Source organism: Ctenopharyngodon idella, chromosome 5, assembly GCF_019924925.1.
Source record: "Ctenopharyngodon idella isolate HZGC_01 chromosome 5, HZGC01, whole genome shotgun sequence".
In the NCBI taxonomy this organism is placed as follows: domain Eukaryota; kingdom Metazoa; phylum Chordata; class Actinopteri; order Cypriniformes; family Xenocyprididae; genus Ctenopharyngodon; species Ctenopharyngodon idella.
Genome location: NC_067224.1, coordinates 15,102,644 through 15,128,836, shown reverse-complemented (window position 1 = coordinate 15,128,836; position 26,193 = coordinate 15,102,644). Strand labels below are relative to the sequence as shown.

At 42.3% G+C, this 26,193-nt stretch overlaps 1 protein-coding gene across 2 annotated transcripts in view; it reads left to right on the top strand.

The window, feature by feature from the left end:
- msh3 (mutS homolog 3 (E. coli)) overlaps positions 1-26,193 on the top strand; it is an 84,254-nt gene that overhangs the window by 4,348 nt on the left and 53,713 nt on the right. For both annotated transcript variants that reach the window (XM_051895015.1, XM_051895014.1), the window contains exons 7-11: positions 1,924-2,057; positions 2,829-2,995; positions 17,893-18,023; positions 18,889-18,997; positions 20,121-20,205. In XM_051895015.1, coding sequence (XP_051750975.1) covers positions 1,924-2,057; positions 2,829-2,995; positions 17,893-18,023; positions 18,889-18,997; positions 20,121-20,205 — 626 coding nt within the window. The remainder of the gene's footprint in view (positions 1-1,923; positions 2,058-2,828; positions 2,996-17,892; positions 18,024-18,888; positions 18,998-20,120; positions 20,206-26,193) is intronic.

The window sequence follows — 26,193 nt, the reverse complement described above, 5'->3', positions numbered from 1 at the left end:
GTATTAACTAACATGAACCAACGAGCAATACATTTGTTACAGTATTTATTAAACTTTATGAATGTTAAGTTAATACAAATCCAGCTGTTCATTGTTTGTTCATGTTAGTTCACAGTAACTAATGTTTACAAATACAACATTTGATTTTAATAATATAATTGTAAATGTTGAAATTAACTAAGATTAATAATGCTGTAGAAGTATTGTTCATTCTTAGTTCATGTTAACTGAAGTAGTTAACTAATGAACCTTATTGTAAAGTGTTACCAAGTTTTTATTTTTTTTTGTAATTTATTCCTGTGGCAAAGTTTAATGGCAAAGTCTTCAGTGTCACTTGAGCAGTGTTGCCAGACTGGGTCAATGATTTCCAGCCCAAAAGCTCTCAAACCCGCCCAAAACATTCACTGCCAAAAGAATGTGATAGAACTCTGTTGACATGACAACCAAGATTTATAATGACCATTTACCTCATTTAAACTAAATAATGATGACAAATTAAAATGATAAAAATGAATGAATTTCCCTGACAGGAGAACAATACAACACAGGAAAGCTTAGCAAATACACACAGTAAAAGAAAATGAGCAAATATGACAAAAATTGTTACTTCGCAAACAGGTAGAAACTTTTAAAGTTTATTTGTAGGGCTGTAGCTAACGATTATTTTGGTAATCGAGTAATGGTTTGATTATTCTAACGATTCCTCGAGTAATCGCGCCAGACTCCCTCCCCCTCCCCCTCCAGGCGCGTGTGCTGAGCCAGAGACAGATGCACTCAGTGCTTGGCATATCACAACTATTCAGTATTTCAATCACATGATGTTTATTTTAGTTTTCAGATATTTAAATACACATAAGTACTAGTAACAATACATTTAGAGTTTGTAAAATATACACTGATGTCTATGGAAGCTGCAGTACCTTACCTTACAAATCTGATTAAATGTCGCACATTGCGTTTCCAGATGAACATTAAAAGCAATCCAAACTCACAGCATATGCAGAGATGGAGTTTGAGACGCGCCATTCATGTAAATAACAGTTCACTTGAAGCAGCATTTACTGTGAATGGAGCCGCATGATACGCACATGGATAACCTACACGTATGTAAATAATTACAATGCATATTAAACCTGCAGCACATACATTTATTTAGTTTCATGGATTCTCGTCCATGGAAAGCGCCACTTGTATTTTACCGGTTACTCGACACGGGCAAATTGAAATCGAGGATTTTTTAAAATCGAGTATTCGAATTTAATCGAGGAATCGTTACAGTCCTGTTTATTTGTAAATGGCAGCCAAGAAATTAACAGACTTCAACCCTCGGAAACACACATGGTGACACGCTTGTGCACACACCATAACAGCTGAAAATGTGTCATTCGTGTTCAAAACCTCAGAACTTTTGCACAGTCAAAACTGACATCAACACCAGCCCACTGTGTGTGTTTACTAACCTGCGTTTTGTTTGTTTACCAATTAGCATATAAACTTTAAATGTTTGAAAACCTCCAAACTGATCCCAAACAAGCCCAAATTTGGTCTCACATTGAGTCTGACAATCAAATTCAAAACTGCCCAATCTGGCAACACTGCACATTATCCTTCATAAATTATTCTAATATGCTGAGTTGCTGCTCAAAAAACATTTCATATTATTATTATCAATGTTGAAAACAGTTGTGCTGCTTAATATTTTTGTGGAAATTTTGATAATTTTCATGAATAGAAAAATTCTGTCACTTTTGATCAATTTAATGCATCCCTGCTCAATAAAAGTATTAATTCCTTTCAAAAAATTGAGGACAACATTTCGAAGGATATCTATTTATGAAATGGCATCAGTATCTTTTTTTTTTTTTTTTTGTGATGAGCGACCTACAGAACCTGAAATGAATTAATTCATTGCCTTGTTCTCAGATGTGAATCCTCTGCTGAAGCTGGGAGATTTGGAGCAGGCTGAAGATGTGGTGCAGGACAGTGGCAACAACTATCTAATGTGTGTGAGCGAGAGTTTTGATAAACAGAGCAAGGAGCTGACCGTAGGGATGGTGGTAAGAAATCATTGTGGTAATTGATAGTGTTGGGTGAGCTTTGAGGCCGTGACACACCAAGCCGACGTCAAAGAACTAGCGGTGACAAAAGCCGACTGTGTTGTCGCCTCATGTTGGCTGGGACAAAAAGCTGCGTTTGAGCACACAGCAAAGACTACAGCTAACTGCCAACTAGCATGTGCTTTCTGCATCTGCATGTAAAGAAATAACCATCTATATTAGCAGGTATCAAGTCTATATTCATCATTCATAAAGGGAATCTGAAACTAGGACCATAGATATACAAACTATAAGCAAAGCAGCGCTTGCTTAGCATTTTGAATATTATTCATTCTGATCACTTTATTCATTCCAGGCGGCTCATGATATTATTAAAATATTTGCACATTGGAATGCTCAGGTAAGATGACGTAAAATTCTAACAGCCTTCTGTCTGTGCTGTCTTCACTCCTTTGCTCACTTTCATCGCTTTCTCTTTTATTCTCGTGCAATGACTCGTTCACTAAACTGAACAGCCAATCAGAGAAATCTCTCTCACCAATGACCCCCGACGACAATTTAACATGCTGAATCGGGCGAACTGCCGCCGACGTAAGCCTGACTACAGTTGATGTGTGGAACACTGCAAAAATTAGCCCAACTGACCGTTGGTGTAGTGTGTCCGGCCCTTAGTTATAATACAACAGAGAGTTTCATTTAGTTAAAACAATCCCATATATTCATAACATTTAATGCTCACTACTACAACCCTGTCTTCCCTTTTGAGTTTAGGTGGTCCAGCCAAGCATCGGGGACGTGATGGTGGACTGTTTTAAAGATAATGTGGCCCATTCAGAGCTGGAGTCCAGGGTACTTAAAATACAACCAGTAGAGATCCTGGTGCCTTCAGACCTCTCAGAGACAACTGAGAGGTTATTACGCAACATTGCTCTGTCCAGGTAAATGTTCATGTTGTGTAGGCATATTTTGTCCTGTAGAGATCTTATTGTGATTGAATATGTTTGTGTGATGCTACATTGTAGATGATTTATACTAGGGCTGCAACTACTATTCGAATAATCGATAATGAAATGACTTGACACACAAGAATGCATTTCTATGAACAAAACGCACCTGAAAAATAATGGAGGACAGAGTGAGCTGCTGCGGTAAGAGTGAACAATCCCAGCTATGCAAAAAATAATGAGAATGTTTTATATTAAACAATTCAAACAATGCGGCATGCCATGTCAGGTGCTCTTGTAATATTTATTTCTCCATTTTACTTCTTAGTAGTTAACAGTTAGATTGTGCTTGTTTTTCTTTATCATCAGTATAGTGATTTAAACTGTCTTTCTGCTTCAAAACAACCGATAAGCTGTTGTTTTTTTATGATGTAAGATTTATTTTTTAAATATTTGTTGCACATAAAAAAAAAAAAAAAAAAAAAAAAAAGGGATGGCATACAAGGATGCAAGGCATATTGCATAGCCTACATAGATACAAACACTATATTTGTTGTTAGTGTGCCTTCAGTTTGCACATTGTTTGGAAGAAAACAATGGAATAGTGTGTTTTTCAAATAAAAACAGAAAATAATGTTTTATCTGATTAATCAATTAATTGATGAAATAATCGACAGATTAATTGATTATCAAAATACACAACTTTAGGTAGTGGACCTGATTTCATGGAGTTATTCCATGGAGTTATTTGCAATTTTATTGTGCGCTTTTGTTATTTGTTCTTTTTTTCTGATTATCTTAAATATGCTTTTGGTGAGTAAGTTAAAACTGTATTCCAAATTATATATAATGGGCCTGTTCAAATACCCACACTTGCATTCTTGGCCATTTGAGAGCATGTGCAAGTAAATTAACCAACCTGCGGGCACGGCGTCCCGTCTAACACCGTGTCTACACTGGATGCGGTGCGATGCAACAAATTCCTGACAGTAAATGGATTTCCCGTTCTATTTCTGACGTAGTCTAAGTGCTTTGCAACGGTCGGTTTGTCGCGTTCAGTCTAGACAGCTTTTAGCTGTAGCGGTGCGCCGTGACGCGAAAAAAGTTGCGTCTGGTGTAGACACGGTGTAAGAAGACACTGTCACTCTCTTACCACTTCCAAAGTGTATGCTAGAATCTTTAGTGCTTCTCTTTCCTTAGCTGCGCAGTATCAAAAACACCACTCCAAGTTGCTCTTTAAGGGACAGTATTTGCCCCCTGAAATTGATTATTCAGTGCATTTTTTACCTTTATAAAATAAATAATGTTTTAAATAAAAAAAATGTTGGTAACACTTTACAATAAGGTTCATTAGTTAAACATTAGTTCATGTATTAATTAACATGAACTAACCATGAGCAATACATGTTACTGTATTTACTAATCTTCATTAACGTTAGTTAATGAAAATACAGTTGTTCATTGTTAATGCACTGTGAACTAACATGAACTAACTAATGTTAACAAGATTTTAATAATGCATTAGTAAAGGTTGAAATTAAAGGTGCAATATGTAAAGATTTTGTCCGCTAGAGGTCGCTAGAGGCCTATTCAAAACAAAGGCGTAGCTTGATGACACCAAGTTTGAGTGCGGAATCTTGGCACATGTGGTCTTCACCTCAACGGACGGTGCAAAACAATAGGGATAGGACTCGGGAACAAATCATGTTCATGGATGCGATTATTAACGTTATTGTAGTATGAAGCAGAGCAGGACCGAGTGTTGTGGGAGCTGAACGAGGCCGCTGGAGCGATTGCGCAACACACGCCTCGTGAGCAGTGGAACTTTTATTATGCCACAGTCGCCGGCGCCCCTTCTGCTTTTCCGGTCATGTGTATGAGGTAACGCAGCTCTGTTTATCATATTATATACATTTGAGTGTTGAAAATGATGTTATAACGTTACTCAGTGCGTTCGCTCGGCGGCTGCTGTGAGACACTTGTTTGAGACACACTGCAGTAAGCTAGATCGATTTTGAATATCATATTAAATTCTGGATGGCTTGTGTTGATAAATGGCATGCAATTCATTTTAAAACGTATTGTATGATGGAGAAAATTTTGTATTACTGTTACTAAAAATATGTTAGCTACTTGACAAAATAGTGTTTTTCTCTGAGGCATGGTAAAGCATGGCACTCGCAAAAAATCAAGAAAATTACATTTAAACAATAAGACTAAACGTGTTGAGCTAAATAACAACAATTCGTTTTCTGTCTATAAATATATCAAAACAGTTGCTGCCTTGTCTATTAAAAAGTGTAATATATTAAAGCGTCTTTGGTGTTTCCATGGTTTCTACAAAATAAAACCGGAAACAGAGGCAGACCGAGGGTTAACGCGGGTATGACGCAATTGACAAGCGACTCCTCACACGTCCCGGAGCCTTGGTTAAAATTGCAATTTTCTCACGATTTACAAATAGTTGGAAACATTTGGGATATTGTAAGTACTCAAGTGAACAAAATATATAACACTAGCCTAGTGGTTTTTGGATATTTTACTGCAAATATATTACATATTGCACCTTTAACATTAACAAATATTAATATATGCTGTATAAGTGTAGTTCATTATTAGTTCATGTTAACTAATGTAATTAACTAATGTTAACTAATGAACCTTATTGTAAAATGTTACCAAAATGTTCAATAGAGAAATATTCAATGATGTTAAAAATGAAGCGATACTTTTAAATGTTAAACTAAAAACACCAGTAGGTGGTGGTAAGTCACTGTCTTAATTAGTGAGTCATCAAGTCATTCATTTATTCAGTAACGAAGCAAGTGGATGTATTTATGAAAGGGTCATTGAATCATTGACTCACGAGTCATTCAAAGCTGCAGATTCATTCACGAAACACCGCTGTGTGCTGCAGTTTTGCTGTGGCTTTCGTTGGAACTATTATTTTGTTGCAAAATAGCGCAAACAATACTGACAATACTGTGCAATTCTTCACAAATATCCACACGTCTGCAAATGTACATTCTTGATCATATAATGTATCATCAATGTTAAAAACAATAACTCACACAGGGTATGTTTTTGTATCAAAGAGAGTTTGAATCTCAATCTCTATGCACAGTCTGTGTCTATATTTGTTCATCATGCTAATAACTGCAAAATACCCCCTTTTACAAAGATACATTGTCGAGAAAGGCAGAAATGCAGCATACTCTGCACGCAACCTATCATATGCACGCTTCTTGTGTGGATGCAGTCAGTTTTGACCGCAAAAGATGAGGTAATTTGATTGGATGTCGTGTTTGACCTTTTATGGCGTTGTGCCTGTTTAGAAATACATGCTCGGTTTTAATGTTATTTTAATGTGGAGTAGAATTAAACTGCAAAACTCAGCATTTTGTTTGTGTACCCCAGTTTGGAAACCACTTATATAGTGTATACTTGTTGACCATAAAACATTGAGACAAAATTAAGTGACATTGACCGCAAGACCGCACCTATCATTAGACTACAAAAATACTATTTTAAGATCACTTTAATTATTTAACCTTATAAACCTCCTCACATGACAGAAACTTATTTTCAGTGTCTTTTTATGCTTTCAAATAGTTTTCAATTATAATATGTAACTGCTACTCAGTGACTAGCAATTGTTCACTGTCACCACTAGATGTCAGTAAATGACTATCACCTCTTAACTGACATCATTTCATTGAGGGTGGGAACATTTAAAGATTTGAAAATATGTATTTTGGTCATTTTCAAACTCATATTGTCCACCCGAGAAGCGCGGCTCAGTGTATTAGAGTATGTGTTCTAATTGTTAAGCCACAACAATCCATCATCCTATATATTCTTATGTACACATAGCTATATACACTGAGTACAAATGATGTGCATGTTCTATCCTACTGAAGTGCACTTTTTTTTGCTCCTATATTTGTAGGATACCTCAAACTGAGAAGAATTCCATGGGGGTGTACTGCAAGTCTTGAAGTATTTCCCTCTTAGTTTAACTTGACCCAGCCTGACTTTGTTGGCTGTTTCACTGCCTGTGGCCGTATGTAGACAAGGTTGCTTAACATGGCAAAGTAGAATGGATGGTATTCATTAGGGGTGAACTGGTGCTGGTGCTTCATCACCCAGTTGAAGTGTATGTTTTATATAGTGTTGTACACTGCTATTTACTGATACAGGATCGTGTTGTTGTTGTGGTTTTGCTGTAAACGAAGTGCTTGAGGATATCCGAGGGGGGAATTTTATTTGTGATGACATAGTATTTAGATGTAGATTGAATTCATAATTTTGTCAAAACTCTTATGCGTTTTACATGCAGGTGTAAAGAATCCTGCAAAAATCACCCCAAACCTCAGCAGAACTAATCTGTGTGTCCCCATCTAAGACTGCTAAAAAGCTTTTCCACTGGCTGACCCAACCAGGTTACTCTGAGTAAGTCTTGGAGCACCACAAAATAATGTGTTACTCTATTGTCCTTAGATTTTCCAACCAACTGGAGTGAAATTTGGCTTGTTTTGAAGACATCTGCATCTTCGCACATAATAGCACATCTGCAAAGCAGTCAGAAACACTTTAGCTGTCATTATTGGCACAGCTTTAGACTGATGAACATGTCTAGATGATTGTTTCTTCAGACAGACCTTAATCCACTATTTAATGTTTTCACATGTAGGATGAAGAGTAAGTTGGCTGAAATCGTTAATAACTACAAACCCAAGAGAACCACACTGAATATTTACTACCGGCATAAAAAAAATGCTACAGTACCTAGTTTTTTTTTTTTTTTTCTTTTCTTGCCTCGAATCATAGGTAACATTTCTTTGACAAATCAGGGTGATGTTTTTTCACACTGGCGATCAGGCCATCCAAAGTTCCTCCAGAACATATCTGAGATCACATCTAGTGGTTACTTCTGGCCTTGGCCACCCAACTTTACAGCAGCATCAGTTACAGGATAATGTTCTGTCAATTCACTTTTTGGAATGACCAGAAAGCGTGAACAACCAAGACCAAGAGGTTGTGCTCATTTCCCCTGGTGGACACCTAGATCCATACTTGAGCTCAAAAGGGCGTTTCTTTGAGGGTCAGGAACACCTTGACAACTTTTATTGTAAAATGAATTGAGGGAGATTTGAACTGAAACATTCACTCGTCTTTTTGCGGTTGTCATCTGAAGGACCTTTAAGAACAGGAGTAGGGGTTACCTTCCTGTAGAGTTGAGCTCCTACCTTAATAAAACAAACCTGAAACCACTAATCAAGAGCTGTATTCAAAGCCCCCTATACCCTCATTCACTATTCCCTACATTATGAGTGAAAGAAAATGAGTGAGCGAATTCGGACACTGAGTGCACCAGAAGGGCTGCCACTTTTGCATATTTTGTGTTTGCTGTTTAATAATGATTTGAAACTTAGCAAACAGGCAGCTCCAGTAGTAATGAAAAGAGTTATTTTGAACTCTGTCATGGAAACTAGCATGTATAAATCTTAATGAAACAACTAAAAAGGAATTTATACTTATGATATTACGCTGTACACACATTGGAAAACTGGTTTGGAAAATGGATGGATGGATATGATTCAGCTGCGGTCGCCATCTTCTGGTCTGATGCGGGAATTCATTCTGCACGACCCTTACAGTGCATTATGGGTATTTTCTAGCCATTGAATGTACATCTGTTGTACACTCCCTAATTGCGGTGCATTACGGGATTGAATGAGTGCACTCGATAACATCCACTATGGTTTCAGTCACCACTACAAATAGCTGTAATCTCAAGTAGTACCCTATTTAAGGGTATATGGGGGCGATTTCAGACACAGCCAAGGTTTTTAGAGTACTTATTAATTAATTACAGGCAGGTGTTTTGAAGCAGGGTTGGAACTGAAATCTACAGGAATGTAGCCCTTGAGGAGCAGGATTGGAGACCCCTGTAGTCTGTTTTCTCTTTTGTTGCACTGTGTCAAGCAGCATCTTGAATCAAGGTTGGTCTTTCTCCAGGAGAAGAAACCATGGCCATATCAAGCTGTCATTTTCTGAGTTCAGCTGCTGTAGGTCATGGTCACCAAGCAGATCCACTGGTGTGCTGTCCTCAAACTGAAAGTGGTGGTTAATGCAGACTGCACTTCAGAATTATGGAGGTCTCCGCAACACCTTGCTTGGTGAGCTTTGCTGTTAGATTATGGCACTTTGCCTGTTGTTTATTAACTGCCTGATGAGAGTTAGATCAGTAAGTGGTTACAGGCGCCAACATGTGACAACTGGATAAAGTTGTAAAACATGGATTCTATACTTGCTGGCCCTGCATGTGAATATACCTTTAAAGGGATAGTCACAAAGAGATAGTTCACCCAAAAATGAAAATTGTGTCATCATTTACTCACCCACATGAAAACCGGTATGCGTTTCTCTCTTCTGTTGAACACAAAAGAAGATATTTTGAAGAATGTTGGTAACCAGACAGTTGACGGTAGCCATGGACTTTCATAGTATTTATTTTCCTACTATGGAAGTCAATGGCTACCGTCAACTGTTTGGTTACCAACATTCAAAATATCTTTTGTGTTCAACAGAAGAAAGAAACTCATACAGATTTAGAACAACTAGAGGGTGAGTAAATTACCATGTTTTTGGGTGAACTGTCCCTTTACCACTCATAAAACAGGATGCAAATTTCCTGGGTGACTTAGAGGTAGTATGTAGTATGTCCAGATTTAATTCATACTACACACATTCATGCTATATAGAACCTCACAAAGTTCTTTCCTCATCAAATGTGGTACCTACTCAGGCAGTATGAGATTTCAGATGCACTGTGGGAGTCCAGGCTGGTGGTTATAACTCATCCTGGGATGTTATTCTTTCTATTCTGGTTGGTTCCTCGGAAAAGAGACCTTAAGCCCGGAACACACCAAGCTGACGGTCGGCCGTCGGGCAGAGAATGACTCCCCAACACCAAGACCCTTGAACTTGCTAACACTGTTAAGATTGAAGAAACTCTGGCAAGGCGACAGCTGCAGTTTGTCCTCAACAAGTTCTCCATCAGTTACTCTGTGCCATTAGAGCTCCTGGCAGAAGGATGTAGTATAACACCAGGGGACAATGGGAAATTGGCTGGCATCTAGTGCTACATATAATAAGGGTGTTGAACAATTAGAAATCCAGTGTAGAAAGACAAGTGGGTCATTAATTGGGTTCCACAACAATCTTCAATGGCATTGCTGACAACTTAACCCCAAATTAACCACATTTCTGGAAATGACGACATCTTCTGTAAGAATGAACAGTCATTAGTGAATGAACAAGCAAGCTGTTTTGAAGGAGCTTGGATTCTGTACTCTCTGGGAGTCCCGATTGGTGATCATGGAATATCACGTGGCCAAGTCTAGTCGTTTCCTAAAGAAAAGAGAAATGGCCATTGCAGTCCTGCGAGACACACTGCTCAGTTGACGGGCAACACCTCTTGTTTTGCCTGTTAAACAAGACAGATGTTGTCGATTTATTTTGACTCGCTGTGACTGTGATCACTGTTGCCAAGGGCAACGCTTTAAGGAACTAGATGGAAGGTATTAGATTAAATTAGTGAGGGGCACATACTCCAGGAAAGAGTGTTGCCTCCCCAACAGGCCTTATATCTTTTGAATTTTACTGTTGCGCTCACTCTATCTATATGTTTCTCTACTGTCTCTAATGTGCACTGACCATTCATTCATTCACTCTCTCGCTTCTCACTTGATTTTCTGTCTTGCTGAATAGGTTGTTTGCACATGGCGTCATGGGATAGTGCAAAATGCAGATGGAGGGCAGGAAGTGATTTTCTACATAGGGAAGCACTGTGAAATGCCTAAGTTTTGTGTCGTTTGTAATCTATCAAACTGAGAAACCACAAAGAGCTTTTATCGTGTACCAAAAGTTGTTGTTCATCAGGGGGGAAAATGCAAGAAATTGACTGAAAAACGCAGGAAAAAGTGAATTTTAATCCTGCATCTGCGGTCGGGAGGAGCCGAGTCGGATAATGCTTGTGTGTGCAGTGACCACTTTGTCAAAAGTTAATACAACCTGCATATGCAACCATTAACAAAAAAGTAGTATGCCTTCATAGTTTTGTATGCTTTCATTTGTTTTCTGGAGTAGAATGATGTCCGTGCCGGTTGCATAAAGTACCTCAAGTGTAATTTTCCTTAGTATAACATATGTTTTGGAAAACTTCACCTTAAGTGTTACATGGAGTGAGCAGGTTAAATCCAAGTCTTCTAACGTTGCTGTCCTGGGTCGCTGTTGTGAAACATTAGCGGTTTAAGGGATTATATCAAAGACTTTATATGCAGCACCCTTAAGTCATTCCCATAGGTAAGGGGAAATCACGACTTAATTCTCATTCTTAAGGGAAACATTTGAGGTGCTTTACGCAACTGGGCTCTGGAGAAGTTGCTTACAGTCTCAGTGACAGGCAAATATTCCAATTCAGGAGAAAAATCGCTCCTCTTTATAACGTAAGGATCACGTCCAACATATGTTGTGATTTTCTGTTTATACCTCTTGTAATAGTGTCTAAACCAGTACATTAAGGACTTTCCTCCATCTTGTCCATTCTGCTCTTCACTTCCTGCCCTCCATCTGAATTTTGCGCGTCATCAGAATCACGTCATTGCAAACAAGCTATTGCAGTACTTCTTGTCCCTCTGTTTTCTCCTATCCCAGCTCAAAATGCAGAAATATGTATAAGTAAGCCATTTGTTCTTCCAAGAAGTGTAAACACTGTGGCTACGTGATTGTTTGAGCATCCTGACCAACCCAGCATAGCAACACCAATGCAATGAGTTTGGAGGCAGAACTGTTTGCTCGACTGATAGCAGACAGGGAAACCTGTTTGATAAACAGTCATTGTTTTTGCAATTCTGTTTGGTGTATTAGCACAGAAATTACGTGCCTAACCTTTAATTGTCCTAGCTGTCTCAACTCTCCCTTTCCTGATTATGTGTTCCTGTCATGCTCTCTCTGTCCTTTTGTCTTGTCTCAAGCTACTTCTCGTTGCCTCATTTTACCTCTTTGTGTTTTATAACCAGACATGGCTGGCCTCATGTTCCCTTGCTGTCCTTTCCCTCCATCGCCCTGTCATTGTTCTGCCATTAACATAACCTCTGATATTGTATTACTGTTACTAGGAAATCTGGGGGAAATTAAGCATGAGTCAGAATTATATATCAAAGTGTGGATAGGTTAAAGCCTCTGACCTGAACAACTGTCAAATCACTGCGTAGGCATTTGCGTCCGCATACAAGCTATAAAGGGCACTCTTGTTAGGCAGCTTAAACTCGAGACTTGTTAAAATGGTTTGTGTGAACTATGCAGGTTTGCATAAGTGCTGTCGGTGAACCTCCGTTCAATCAAGCAATGCTTAATGTTTGATTTTTATATATTTTTATGGAAGTAAATAAGTATGGACATAAATACCACCATGTAAAATGTCTCATTTTTTAAACAACCTTTGTTTTTTTATTTCTGAATTTATGATTCTGAAGAGAAAGGCAAGATAAATTGGAGGCCAATTTATCATCATCATTGTTAAAATCACTTCTTTCACATTTGTTCTCAGTTTCCATTGTCCCATTCCATTCTTCTTGCTTTGAATATTGTAGACACATTTCAGGGTTCCACTGCTAACCATGTGCTGTGCGCTTCAGTTCTCAGGGGCGCGATAGTACGGGAGGGCCCATAGCAACTGTTGCCGAGTAGTTGCTGTGCTGTGGGTTAATGAGACCCTCAGGAGAATTGCAGGTGGTGTGTTGTAGGTGCCACTGCCATCAATTTATCCCAGTGCGTACTGGTTACTTGAAATGGATTCTGAATGCTCCTCTCTGCCCTACCGATCAAACATCTTCAAATTCTTCGTACACAAACACAATCATGCTTCATCACTGGAAGTTTTTCTATCATTTACTTCTTCAAATAAATTTCCTCATGTTATCATTATTTGGCTTTGATAACCAAAGACGGTAATGAAGTTACTCCAGTGAGGGTCAGAACTGGTCCTTAAATTAGTTACATTTCAGGTTGAATACAAGTTATGTTCCATCGAAAGCATCTGTTGGTCAGCTGTCAGTTACCACAGAAAATAATTTTGCCTTGTTCCTCAGTTTGTAAATGCAAACTAATTTCACAATAGTGTACAAGCAGTAGGAGCCTGTGGGGCAAAAATAAACATTGAAATACACTGTTTAAAGTATAGCCAACATACTTGTATGCAAATAATATAATGCAAAGTTATGATCCAGTCTTTCGTGACCATGTAAATTTTGTAATGCTCTTAACTCTTCCATGGTATCCACACAAAGAAGAATGTGACATTTTCCTTGAAGAATTTTTTAATGGTGCAAAACTTTGCCCAGAGGATTTATGCCTAGTAATGCGTAACTAGTTGAGAGACTACATGGAATATTTGCACTTGGATAAATTCATTTATCACCACAGGATTAATTAAAATAAACTAATGACGGCAAAATTGTGATCAAAGTGACCTAAGAAATTTCCTTTGCTAAAGTGTATATATAATTTTTAACCTAAAATCTTGTTGTTCAGAAAAAAAATCAATGGATAAGTTATGAGTCAGTGCTACCCATGATATTTCATGCCTAAAAATATTTATTTTCATTTTAGGTTCTGTTTATAGAAATGATGCTTAATTTTAAGGTATTATATCCATATTCATGTGATCATATTTCCCCCATTCCCCCCCGGTTGTTTTGACCTCAAAGATGTTTCTTTGCGCCTTTCTCTTGTTAATGTGTTTGCATAGTTAGATTTGTGGAAGCAGGCACTCATGGGCACAATTCCGTTTTAAATGAATTATTACTATTTGTTTTTTCCGGCAAGTCAATTACACTGTTGGGGAAGATAAAGCTGGCTGCACGCTTGCATAGGCCACATATGTTCATTGGTTACCCTAGCAACAGCACAGAGATACAAAGAAAACCTGCGTCCTTGAGAGCTCTGTGGTGTTGAATGGTGGGGAAGCAAAAGTGAATGGGCTGTTGGTGAAGCTTGTGTGTGTACTAGAAACTAATATGCACCTTATATCCACTGGTATTGAAGGCTTCAGGATGAGACAAAAAGCAGAATTCATTGCTTCTATGAATGATTTCTCTTATGTAAATGTTAAGTTATTTAGTAGTTGCACAAACATGTCGAGCTCACATTTCACCCTAATATCAAAAGGGAAAAAAGAAATTAAGAAAATGAAGCCATAGTTTATATATATATATAAATTTATTTATTTTCTTTGTGCACTGTGACATCAGTTTCATGACAGTAACTCCCAAACCCGTATTACAGTGATTTTTTTTTTTTTTTTTTTTTTTTTTTTAAATTGATAACATTTGAAGAGTCCTATTTTTAAATGGCTGTTCTTTAAACTTTATATTCATCAAAGAATCCTAAAAAAAAAAAAAAAAAAAAAAAAAATTATCATGGTTTCCACAAAAAAATATTAAACCGCACAACTGTTTTCAACATAATGTTTCTTGGGCACCAAATATGCATTTTAGAAGGATTTCTGAAGGTTCTGATGACTGGAGTAATGATGCTGAAAATTCAGCCTTGTCATTACAGGAATAAATTACATTTTAAAATCTATTAAAATAGAAAACAGTTATTTTAAATTGTAATAATAATTCACAATATTGCGGTTTGTGAAATAAATTAACCTTGTTAAGCGTAACCTTGTTAAACATTAAAAAATCTTACAGACCACTCTTTTGAAAAGTAGTGTAGATTTGTTTTTGTTAGGACAATAAATACTTGCATGACACCGAAATACTTAAATCAAATAATATATAGTAATACTTGATATACTGTACAATGAGATTTGGAGCTAGTGTAAATAGCGTTTGCCAACAAGGGACGCTATTTGCACTTAGTGTAAATAGACACCTTTTTTTTTTTTTTTTGCATTGACAATTTGGGTGGAAATTAGCTTAACCATCAAATTTTGTCGTGCATTTTTTTTTTTTTTTTAAAGCTTCGTTTTCTTTAGGCAAAATCTAATTTACATGTATGTAATTTAATTTATTTTAAGACTGTTTTATCTAAAGTGACTACATTTTATCAGCCCGCCAGATCCATGACTGTTGATAGTGCTATTTATGGACAATACCAGCAACACTTGTGGCGTCAAGGGGTCAAAATAAACAAAAAATGGAGCTAAAAGATCAGCATTTTATTTTGCCAATGCGTTTCGGCACACTGGCCTTCGTCAGGGCTCAATAGTGATAGTGCTATACTTCGTGAGCTTTAGAAACCATTCAGCAAAAAACACGTGTTTTAATTTATAATTGACTTTTTATGGGAGATCGATTTTAACACACACCTTACAGGTGCAACCTAGACACATCATCAGTGATGTAACCTGAGGTCATCGGGTGTTTTGGGTCTTTCAACATCATACACCCTTGCCCAGGCAACCCAGTCAGGGATGATCAGTCCCCGACTTGTGTCTAGGTAGCTTGTGTGGTCCACGGATCACCTCTTTTGATCCACAGCCATCTAGATGTCTTCTCAGCGGCATCCATGATGTTCCTGATGGCTTTCTCCTTGTGCAGTCCCCTGATTCCCAGGAGCTTGAGGGCCCTGCAGAGCGAAACCCTATGCAGCCAGCCTTGATGGGCAGGCAGCGGGTCTTCCATCCCCTGCTACGGCATTCACCTGCCAACTCCTCGTACTTGGCATGCCTCCTCCATTCAGACTTCCCAGGGTACAGTCAATTTCAGTAGGACCACCTGCCTTGATGATTCTGAAAGGAGGACCATGTCAGGCCTAAGCGTGGTCATGGCGATGGTTTCTGGGAATCTGAGCTGCCTTCCCAGGTCGACCTTTAGCTGCCAGTTCCGGGCTGTTGAAGTCCCCCTGCTGGGTTCCTGATCCGTGATGGTTTCTCTCCATCCTTGACAAATGCAATTGAGTGCTGTGCTGGCTGCTGGTGCCTGCTGAGAGAGATCCCTGTGTTGATGGCTTCTGTGATGGTTGTGACACCACTAATAATGTCCCTCTCCCAGGGCTTTAGGGAAGCAGCTTAAGATGTGCTCCAGGGGTCCTCTTTTTGGCATAGGGGGCATGCAGGGGTGTCTATTAAGCCCCAGGAGAAGAGGTAGGTTGGACTGGGGAGGACATCGTAGACAGATTGGATGGGGAACTGGATCCAGTGTGGCTCCACCTTCCATAACTCAGAACACGATATCTTTTGGACCATCACCTGTTACGATCGAGTCCACGCCCTTTGTTGTCACATCCCCAAACATTCTACAGATATGTCTTTCCTTCACCCCTGCTCGGATTTCTTCTTGAACCAGTTGAAGCCTGTCCTTTCCCTGGGCCTTGTCGTATTGAGTTCTTTGGATACAGCCAAGCCCTGCACGTCCTGACGCCACTGTCCCCACCAGCAAACTGTGGCTCAGCCACGCTTCAGCACGGTCGACTGACTCCTGGGCCCAACTATTCCTACCTATCCTCACCTCTATGCCAGCTGAGGAGACTTTGGTGTCAGTGGACTCTCTGTAAAGCAGCACCTCTCTTGCTCGGGAAACCGTGAACTCTTATCACCCTGTGATTATTCCTTTATCCAGCCTATGAAAATGCAGATGTTATTGATCCAGAGGTGACTCTCAAGCTAAAGCAGTTATAATAGTTCAGAATGAGGTCCCTGATCTTTTCTGGAGCATCTTAAACATAGTGTCAGATCAGTGAGGTTTCCACCAGCTTGTGCGGGATTGACCCATAGGCATTGGCAAGGTCGAGCCACAGCACTGCCAGATCGCCATCGCCTTCTAGAGCCTCCCTGATTAGATGGATGAGAACTCCTGTGTGCTTAGTGCAGCCTGTCACTTTCTGTACAGTGGTGTCAATGTACTCATTCTGCAGGAGGAACTCCGTAATGCGTCAGGCAACGATACTGAAAAATATCTTTCCCTCCATGCTGAGGAGTGAGATGACCCTGAACTGCTCAATGTTGCTTTTCCTCCTTAGGAATCCAGACATTCTCTGCTTGTGTCCACTGCTGTGCCACTTTCCCCCTCCTCCAGATGACCTAGCTGCTTTGACAACCTCCTGGACCTCTCTCAGGGTTGGATCCTTGAGGTTGAATGCCACACTGGGTTCTGGTGGGATTATTAAAATGCTGCATGATTTGAGATCCTGGTCTCTTTCACTATCGCTGTAGCTGGCACTGAGGTACTTATCAACCTACTCTTTAGTGCAGGTGAGTCGACCGCTATGCTTCTGCCAGAGTAGTCTCTTGGTGTATTCAGTAGGATTTGCAATGAAGGCTGCACGTGTGCGGGCTCTCTCCTTGCCCCTCTTTCTGTGCCACTCAGCCCGACGGGTGGTAGTGAGCTTACTCCTTACGATATTCTGTAGCTCTGCCAGGGCAGCCTTATCCTCCTCCTTTTCCTGATTGAACTGCTTTCTGAGCACACTGAGCTCCTGCAGCAGCTGTCAGATCTTCTCCTTCCGACGATTTGGTCCCGCAGTACCGCTGGTCGAACGCTGCTCCTTCAGGCCAAATCTCTTAGAGGCTATGTTGATGTTCATTTTCCTTATTAGCGGCGGGCCACTTAACCTGACGTTGCAAATTTTAAAACTATCGATAAAACAATTTTTTATTTTTTGATAACATTAAAAAATTTTTGTCAATGTTAATGACAAGCTCTCTTTTGAATTTTTTTACTTTTTTGTTTCAGAAGTGTAATATGGTACACAAAATCTACAAAATATGCAGCAACTCCCTTGGGTTTCCTTTTCTCATATTGCACATCCATAAGTTTTACCTGGTGTGATTTCCTGTTGTCTCATGTAAACCTCCTGTTTGTCTCCTCTCTCAGTGTCCAAGCAGATGACCGAATTCGCATTGAGAAACGAGAAAGTGCCATGTTTGAATACCCAACTGCGATGAGAATTATCAAAGACTTCTACAGAGACACCCCTCATCCAGCTGTGGAAAACCAGGGAAAGGGTAAATTACTTTATCTTTGTCTCCTGTTTGTCTTTTGATGTCTGACCTCCAGTCATGATGAAGCATCGGCTGGTCTTTTGGACCGAGATGTCTGTCCAAACTGATGTGAGGTCAGTATGTTTAATTGAAAAATCATTCCCTGTAGGCAGAAGGGAGGTAGATCAATATCTGCTGTCCTTTAGACTGGACATGTGTAGGACAAGGGGTGGTGGCTTTTCCTGTCAAGACTGGGACTAAATCACCTCTTTGTCTTGTTCAGGATCCATTAATGGCATACAGCAGACTTCCTTACCATCACTAAAGTTTCCTCTGATGCTTTGATGCCTTGCTTTGCATCTCAAATACTATGTAAAAGCAACAAGTCTAAATCTATAAAATGAAAACAATGTAGCAATCCAGTATTTCTACAGCATTCTTGGCAAAAATCAACAACCAAACATGAACATGAACTTGAACAAAGTTAGGTCTAAAAGGGAAATACTCTGTGTTGGTGATTTTAATTAATAACAGGTTACTCAGGCATACACCCGAAGCATTGAATTAGTGTTAATGTTATATCTAATAACCATTTAGTAAAGATTGATTCAAGTAGTTCCGATTCACATTTGATAGATTTTGCATTTTATTTCAATTTCTATACTGTATGTTTACTTCACTTGAACAACTGTTAGATACCTAAAAAAAAAAAAAAAAAGCTCAAGCATTGTTTACTTAATTTCTTATTTCTGCTGAGTTTTTATTTGTTCTGTTCTGCTTCTTTTTTGATTTAATTAATAACTGTTTACTTGAGTAATTACTTATCAATCAGTACAATTGAGAATTGCAATGAATATGTCTACATCATTTTTTTCTCCTTTGTAAATAGGTTCCTACTCCCTCTGTGTGGGTCTGGAGAGCCCGATTATCTGCTGTCTTGGTCCTGTGATCCAGTATCTGGCTGAGTTTAAGCTAGACAAGATTTTAATGTGTTCCAGGTACAGTACCTTACATACTTTTCATTAATGCCTAAAAGATTTAATTAAAGGTATAATTGATCCAAAAGTGAAAATTCTATCTTTATTTATTACCTTCATGTCATTCCAAACCTGTATGACTTTCTTTGTTCTGTAGAACGAAAAATTAGTTATTTAGCACAGTGTTCTGGCTGCTCTTCTCCATACAATGAAAGTGAATGGGGACTGCTGAGCTCCAAAAATGACAACAACAAAAAATGTTTTATAAAAGTGGTCCATGTACATTCATCAATGGCATGTCAAGGTCATTCAAGCTATTTAAAAACAAACAAACATGAGAATGAGTAAATTTGATGACAGAAAAACAATTACAAATGTCCTTTTTGTGTGAATTATCCATTTAAATCCTTTTTTCTGTTTTTCCCTTTGGTTTCTGTTTGGATTTCTGCTTTAACAGTGCTTGTTGCTTAGTAGTAATGCATATTTGAATAATAATAATAATAATAATATAGCAAACTCAACAGAGTGTTAATTATGTGTTCACTGTGTATTTCCTGAATGAGTTAGTGTCTGCTACACCTACACTTTCCTGTCGTTGGCTTTTGCTTCAAACACTTTGAAGAATCCAGTGGTATAGCGTGAACCTATTAGGAGACTCTCTTATTTTCCCTCCTCACCTAAAGTAGAAACATCTCACACCTGCTTCCATCAGGCACATGGATAAACGAACACCCTTGTTATTACCTAAGTATAGTGTAGCAGCAGGGAACAGAGCCGGATCTGAATCACAATGCTTGCAGCGTGTCACCCCTGATGTGTGAATGTTCAGTAACCTCCTATAATTACAGACTGATTAAGCACATTGTTTAAAGAAAAATAAGAGGCCTTGACCTTACAGACTTTCTGAAAGAGCTTTAATTAGCATGCATCATTAGCTGAAATAGGGCCTTGCTGCCTAATAGTTTGTCATGACTGTGTATTGTTGTGTCTGACTTGTTTTTCTATTTTTTGACTTGGTTTTCACGTTGCTTTTTCTGACTTGGTTTTCACATTTTTTCAAATATGTAGAAATGTGTAGATGTAATTATGAATCAGTAGCTGCTCTTGTGGAAAACACATTTTGGTTGTTCTGTGATGTTTGCAGCTCATTCAAGCGGCTGTCGAGTGATGCTGACCATATGCTGCTCAGTGCTGCTACCATGAAGAACCTGGAAATCCTGTGCAACCAGGTCAGTCTAACAGATGAAAACATGGATGATGGAATATTATAGACAAACAGTCGTACTGTTTACTTCTGGTATTAACATTCGTCTTGGGTGATCCGATCACATGTGCTCAGCCATGAAAGATTACCATTTACACAACGCATTATAAATGATTCTCCACAGACCACCTGTGATTGGTTTTTGTTAAGGGGAGGGCCTAATTTTGTGACTGCATACATCAGTGTCACTAGCCATGTTTCCATCCCGAGTTGCGAACTGAATTTGTGCGCAAAATTGAAATAATCTGTAATAAAAATGGAAGTTGCTGCAATCGGGGAAGCCACTGTGACTCTTTTTTCCTCCATCATAAATTACTTGCGTCTCAGATGAAATGCAATAAAAGCCATCATGTTATCTTGCTTTCGGATGCTGGTGTTTGGGAACACAATCATGTGAGACACTTCTGGGAGTGAATTAAACCAAATCATGCTGATGACAGATTTTGTCTCAGGCATTTCAGAACAACCAAACCAACATTTGAGATGCTGTATGATGTGATTGGTCTGCTGGTTAGTCCAGTTATCCAATCACACGCTCTGTTGCGGCAAAATCACGGGAGGTTTTTTTTGCACATCAAGGAATTTATTCAGTAAATATGCTTCCATTATAGTTTATGGCCATGTCTTCTTATCAGATTAAAAAAAATGTTTTCACCTGAATACATTTGAGCAAAAAGCTGTTCTTTCAGCTTAAAAAGGCTGTTCTCACGGCCGGTAACAGTGTGCTTTTGAGCGCTAAAAAGCCGTTTTTACGGACGGTAAGAGGAGCGCCTTCTAAGAGAGGTGAGCACACGACAGGCTGCACACAGTTCCTGTCTGTGTTGCTGCGGCCGTTTCCCTGCGTGCTTCAGCACTTTTAAAGAGCAAGTCCCTGAAAGAGCTTACACAAGTAGAGCTTGCGTCTTTTTAAAGATGACATTCTACTTGTGTGTTTCTGGATGCGGTCGTTACCTGGCACCGAGGGATGGTCACGACTCCGAGATGGTCATCTTCCCACAATGGGTACATGACTCATCCACGAACGCTGCCTCAGCGTGCTTTAAGCCCAGACATGTGATGCAGCGTTCGTGGATGAGTCATGTACCCATTGTGGGAAGATGACCATCTTGGAGTTGCGATCGAGACTCCAGTTCCTGCAACGGGCCGGAGTCCCAGTGCCGCTGCCTCGTTCCATTCCTCCTCAGAGGGTTGCTTCGGGTAGCGGCACTGGTGATCTGAGGATTACAGTGAGCGCGCTTCCTTCGGGGAACCAACCCCCTAGGAACCCTCACTCCTCCTGCACTCCGCAGTCAGTAGAGCTGCTGGGGGAGCGCGGTGGGCCATCTCAAAGGTGTGCACCATCCGTATCCTTCGGAACTCCCCCCGATGACTGAATGTCGATAGATGCATCGGAGGGTGAGCCAGATTTTTCTGGAGATGACGAGTTGGCACAGCTGCCTCCTTCGGGAACGGTGACGGTGCCCGATTCGGATCCGGAGATGATGGCTATGCTTTCCCGGGCCACCAACAGGGTCGAGCCTGTGTGGAATCCTCCACCGTGTCCCAAGCCCTCGCGGTTGGACGATTGGTATCTCGGCGTGGCACGTACTGGTTCTCAGCCACCCACCCTGGTTCCTTTCTTCCCCGAGGTGCATGCAAATACTCACTGGTACGTGGACGGCACCTTTTACTTCCTGAAACCGTTTCGGTGGGTCCTCCTCCCTCACCACCCTTGATGGCGGTGTGGCAAAGGGTTATACGCGCATCCCCCCTGTGGAACGGGCCGTTGCTATGCAACTGTGCCCTAACTCCACCTGGCGGGGGGAGCCGTCTCTCCCTTCCCGGGCCTGTAAGCACTCGTCGGATCTTACCGGCAGGGCTTACCAGGCCTGCGGGGAAGCCGCTTCCGCCTTACACGCTATGGCGTTGTTGCAGGTCCATCAGGCCAAGGCACTGAAGGACCTGCACGAGGGTGGTCACAATCCACAAGTTCTCCAGGAACTTTGTGCCGTGACGGATCTCACGCTTCGTGCAACGAAGATTATGGCGTGGTCAGTGGGTCGTGCGATGTCCACTATGGTGGTCCAGAAACGGCATCTCTGGCTGTGTCTGGCCAACATGAGGGATACGGACAAAGTACAAGTTCCCTGTGTCCCGGCCCGGCCTCTTTGGTGACGTGGTCGAGAACTTTGCCCAGCAGTTCTCGGCTGTACAGAAGCAGTCTGAGGCCATCAGTCACATCCTGCCGCGACAGTCAGCTGCTGTGTCCACCCATCCGCCACCGGCAGCACCTCAGCCTGCTTGTCGCCGAGGGCGCACCCCTGCAGCTGCTCCCGTGCCGTAGCAGCCTCCATCCAAGCGGCACCGCGGAGCCAGTCGAAAGCGGGGTGCCCAGCCCGTCCAGGCCCCCGCCAAGAAGGGTGATAAAGCCAAGAGCAAGAGGCCTTAGGACGGGTGATACAGAGATGGATGGGACTGCTCTTCAGGAGATGGTGACCGCACCACTCCTTCCCCCGGAGGAGGGCCGGGTGGTAAATCCTTTTTCATTTTGTTTCTGTTTCTGTTTTGCGGTACCCAAATTTTCAAAAAAAGAGCGGTTTCCTTCATCTCCGGGTCCAAAGAGGGTTCGGAGAGCAGTGGGAGGTCAACAATCTCTCCACTCTCATCCCCCTCTTCTATCGCCAGCAGGCAGCAGCGCGTGGTTTGAGAAGGCAACCAAAGCCTCCCCTGTGCCCTCTGTCAAACCGTGGAACCAGGTAAGTGTTGCACAGCACACTCAGACCTCGCTTCAGGCCGCCTCGCAAAGAGAGCCCCCCAAGCTGCGTCCCTGCGTTCCACCTCGCTGCCCCACTGCGGGTACTCCTATGGTCCCTTTGATCCAGCTTCTACAGTCCCTACTTCATTGTACTCAAGAAAAGCGGTGGGTTACGACCGATCTTGGACCTGCGAGTTTTGAATCGGAGCCTCCACAAGCTACCGTTCAAAATGCTCACGCAGAAACGCATTTTCGAGTGCATCTGTCCCCAAGATTGGTTTGCAGCGATCGACCTGAAGGACGGGCACTTTCATGTCTCGATTCTCCCTCGACACAGGCCGTTCCTGCGCTTTGTGTTCGAGGGTCGAGCATATCAGTACAAGGTCCTACCCTTCGGGCTGGCCCTGTCTCCCCGCGTCTTCATGAAAGTCATGGAGGGAGCCCTTGTTCCCATGAGAGAACAGGGTGTTTGCATCCTCAACTATCTCGACGACTCACCTCAGCCAGTTGAGCCTTCAGGTCAACTGGGAAAAGAGCAAGCTCTCCCCTGTGCAGAGGATCTCTTTTCTCGGTATGGAGTTGGATTCGGTCGAACAGACAGCACGCCTCACAGAGGAACATGCTCAGTCGGTGTTGAACTGTTTGAATACGCTCAAAGGCAGGACAGCGGTCCCACTGAAATTCTTTCAGAGGGTCCTGGGGCATATGACAGCCACAGCGGCAGTAACCCCGCTCGGTTTGCTTCATATGAGACCACTTCAGCACTGGCTTCATGGCCGAGTCCCAAGATGGGCGTGGCAACGCGGCACGTTCCGAGTGGCAATCACTCTGGAGTGCCGCCAAGCCTTCAGCCCGTGGTCGGACCCCTTGTTTCTTCGGGCAGGAGTGCCCATAGAGCAGGTGCCAGGAGAGTGGCCACTCCACCCCCAGGTGGTCCAGCTGATTTGGAGAGAGTTCGGGGAGGCTCAGGTAGACCTGTTTGCCTCGCCAGAAACCTCTCACTACAGATGCACTGGCACACAGCTGGCCCCAGGGCCTTCGCAAATATGCGTTTCCCCCGGTGAGCCTACTTGCACAGACCTTGTGCAAAGTCAGGGAGGACGAGGAGCAGGTCCTGCTAGTTGCGCCCTATTGGCCCAAACGGACCTGGTTCCCGGAACTCTCACTCCTCGCAACAGCCCCTCCCTGGCGCATCCCTCTGAGGAAGGACCTTCTTTCTCTGAGACGGGGCACCCTTTGGCACCCACGTCCAGAACTCTGGAAACTCTGTCTGGTTCCTGGATGGGACTCTGAGGTTCTAGGTGACTTACCCCCTGAGGTACTTAACACCATGACTTCGGCACGTGCACCATCTACGAGACGTGCTTACGCCTTGAAGTGGAACCTGTTCATCAAGTGGTGCTCTTCTTGCCGAGAAGACCCCCGAAGATGTTCGATCAGAGTCGTGCTTTCCTTCTTGTAGCAAGGGTTGGAGCGTAGGCTGTCTCCCTCCACCCTCAAAGTTCATGCTGCCGCTATATCCGCATACCACGACCACATCGATGGCAAGTCTGTTGGTAAGCACGACCTGGTCGTCAGGTTCCTTAGGGGGGCGAGACGGTTAAATCCTCTTCGACCCCCCTCCATACCCTCTTGTGACCTTGCTCTGGTGCTTCGAGCACTGCAGAATGCTCCCTTTGACCCCTGCAGTCAGCAGACTTAAAGATTCTGTCGATGAAGACTTTGCTGCTGGTTGCATTGGCCTCCATCAAGAGGGTAGGGGACCTACAGGCATTTTCGGTCGACGGATCGTGCCTGGAGTTCGGGCCGGGCGACGGCCATGTGGTACTGAGACCCCGGCCTGGCTATGTGCCCAAGGTTCCTACCACTTCCATCAGGGACCAGGTAGTGAGCCTGCAAGCGCTGCCCCCAGAGGAGGCAGACCCAGCCCTGGCTTTGCTCTGTCCAGTTCGCGCTTTGCGACTGTACTTAGACAGAACTCAAAGCCTCAGGACCTCAGACCAGCTCTTTGTCTGTTACGGAGGCCAGCAGAAGGGAAAGGCTGTCTCCAAGCAGAGGATGGCCCACTGGATAGTGGACGCCATTGCCTTGGCTTACCAAGCACAAGGCGTGCCCTGCCCGCTCAGGTTGCGTGCTCACTCTACGAGAGGTGTTGCATCCTCCTGGGCACTGGCTTGTGGTGCCTCGCTGACAGACATTTGTAGAGCTGCGGTCTGGGCGACACCTAACACGTTCGCTAGATTCTATAGCCTTCGTGTCGAGCCGGTCTCCTCCTGTGTTCTCACCTCAGGTCAGAGGCACGGAGAGGCCTCGGCTTAGTGTCGGCTTGCTGCACATGTGCTTATTACTCCAGAGAGTCCTTACAAGGCAGACCCTGTTGAGTCGTCCGGCGGAGCGTCTGGCGCCAGGCCTATTCTCCGTTGTATCCTTGAGAACCGGTTCTGGGGTTGGGTACCATATGTGTGACCCTACAGGGATCCCATATATGTAGTTCCACGGTTGCTCCTAAACGAAGCCCGTGTCTTTCCTTCTGGGAGAACCCATCTCTCATCAGCTTGGAGTCACCCCAGTACTTTCATATGTAGTACAGCCCTACGGGGTTAGTCCATATGTACTTTTCCACATAACTCCTTCGGGGAAGGATGTGGCTTCCGAAGCGTTCCTTTCCCAGCGAAAGGGTACGCTTTCCCAGTGTTATCCAATAGTCTCACTGAATGGGTTTTTGGGGAACAGCAGTGATCGACACTCTCTGTGTTAGCCCTGGCCCACCGTCCTTAGGTAAGGGGGTTCAGGTGGCTTACAACAGAGCGCTGGAAGGGGGCAGCTCCTGTGGCACTTTGGTAGGGATTCCTATTCGTCGGTCTGTCTGACGTACGTCGAACGTGACCGACTGAATGGGAACGTCTCGGTTACAAAGGTAACCCTCGTTCCCTGAAGGAGGGAACAGAGACGTACGTCCTGTCGCCACAGTCGCTGGACCCCGCTGATGCTGCCGCCTAACCTGTTTGGCTCCTCAGCGAAAACCTGAAGATGCAACGCACCTGCTGCTCATTATATACTGCTGCATATGATTGCATGCCAATGTGCATTGGCTCGTTTTAGTTACACTCGAAGCAGATTGGCCTCTCTAGCGAGATTCCTATTCGTCGGTCTGTCCGACGTACGTCTCCGTTCCCTCCTTCAGGGAACGAGGGTTACCTTTGTAACCGAGACGTTAAT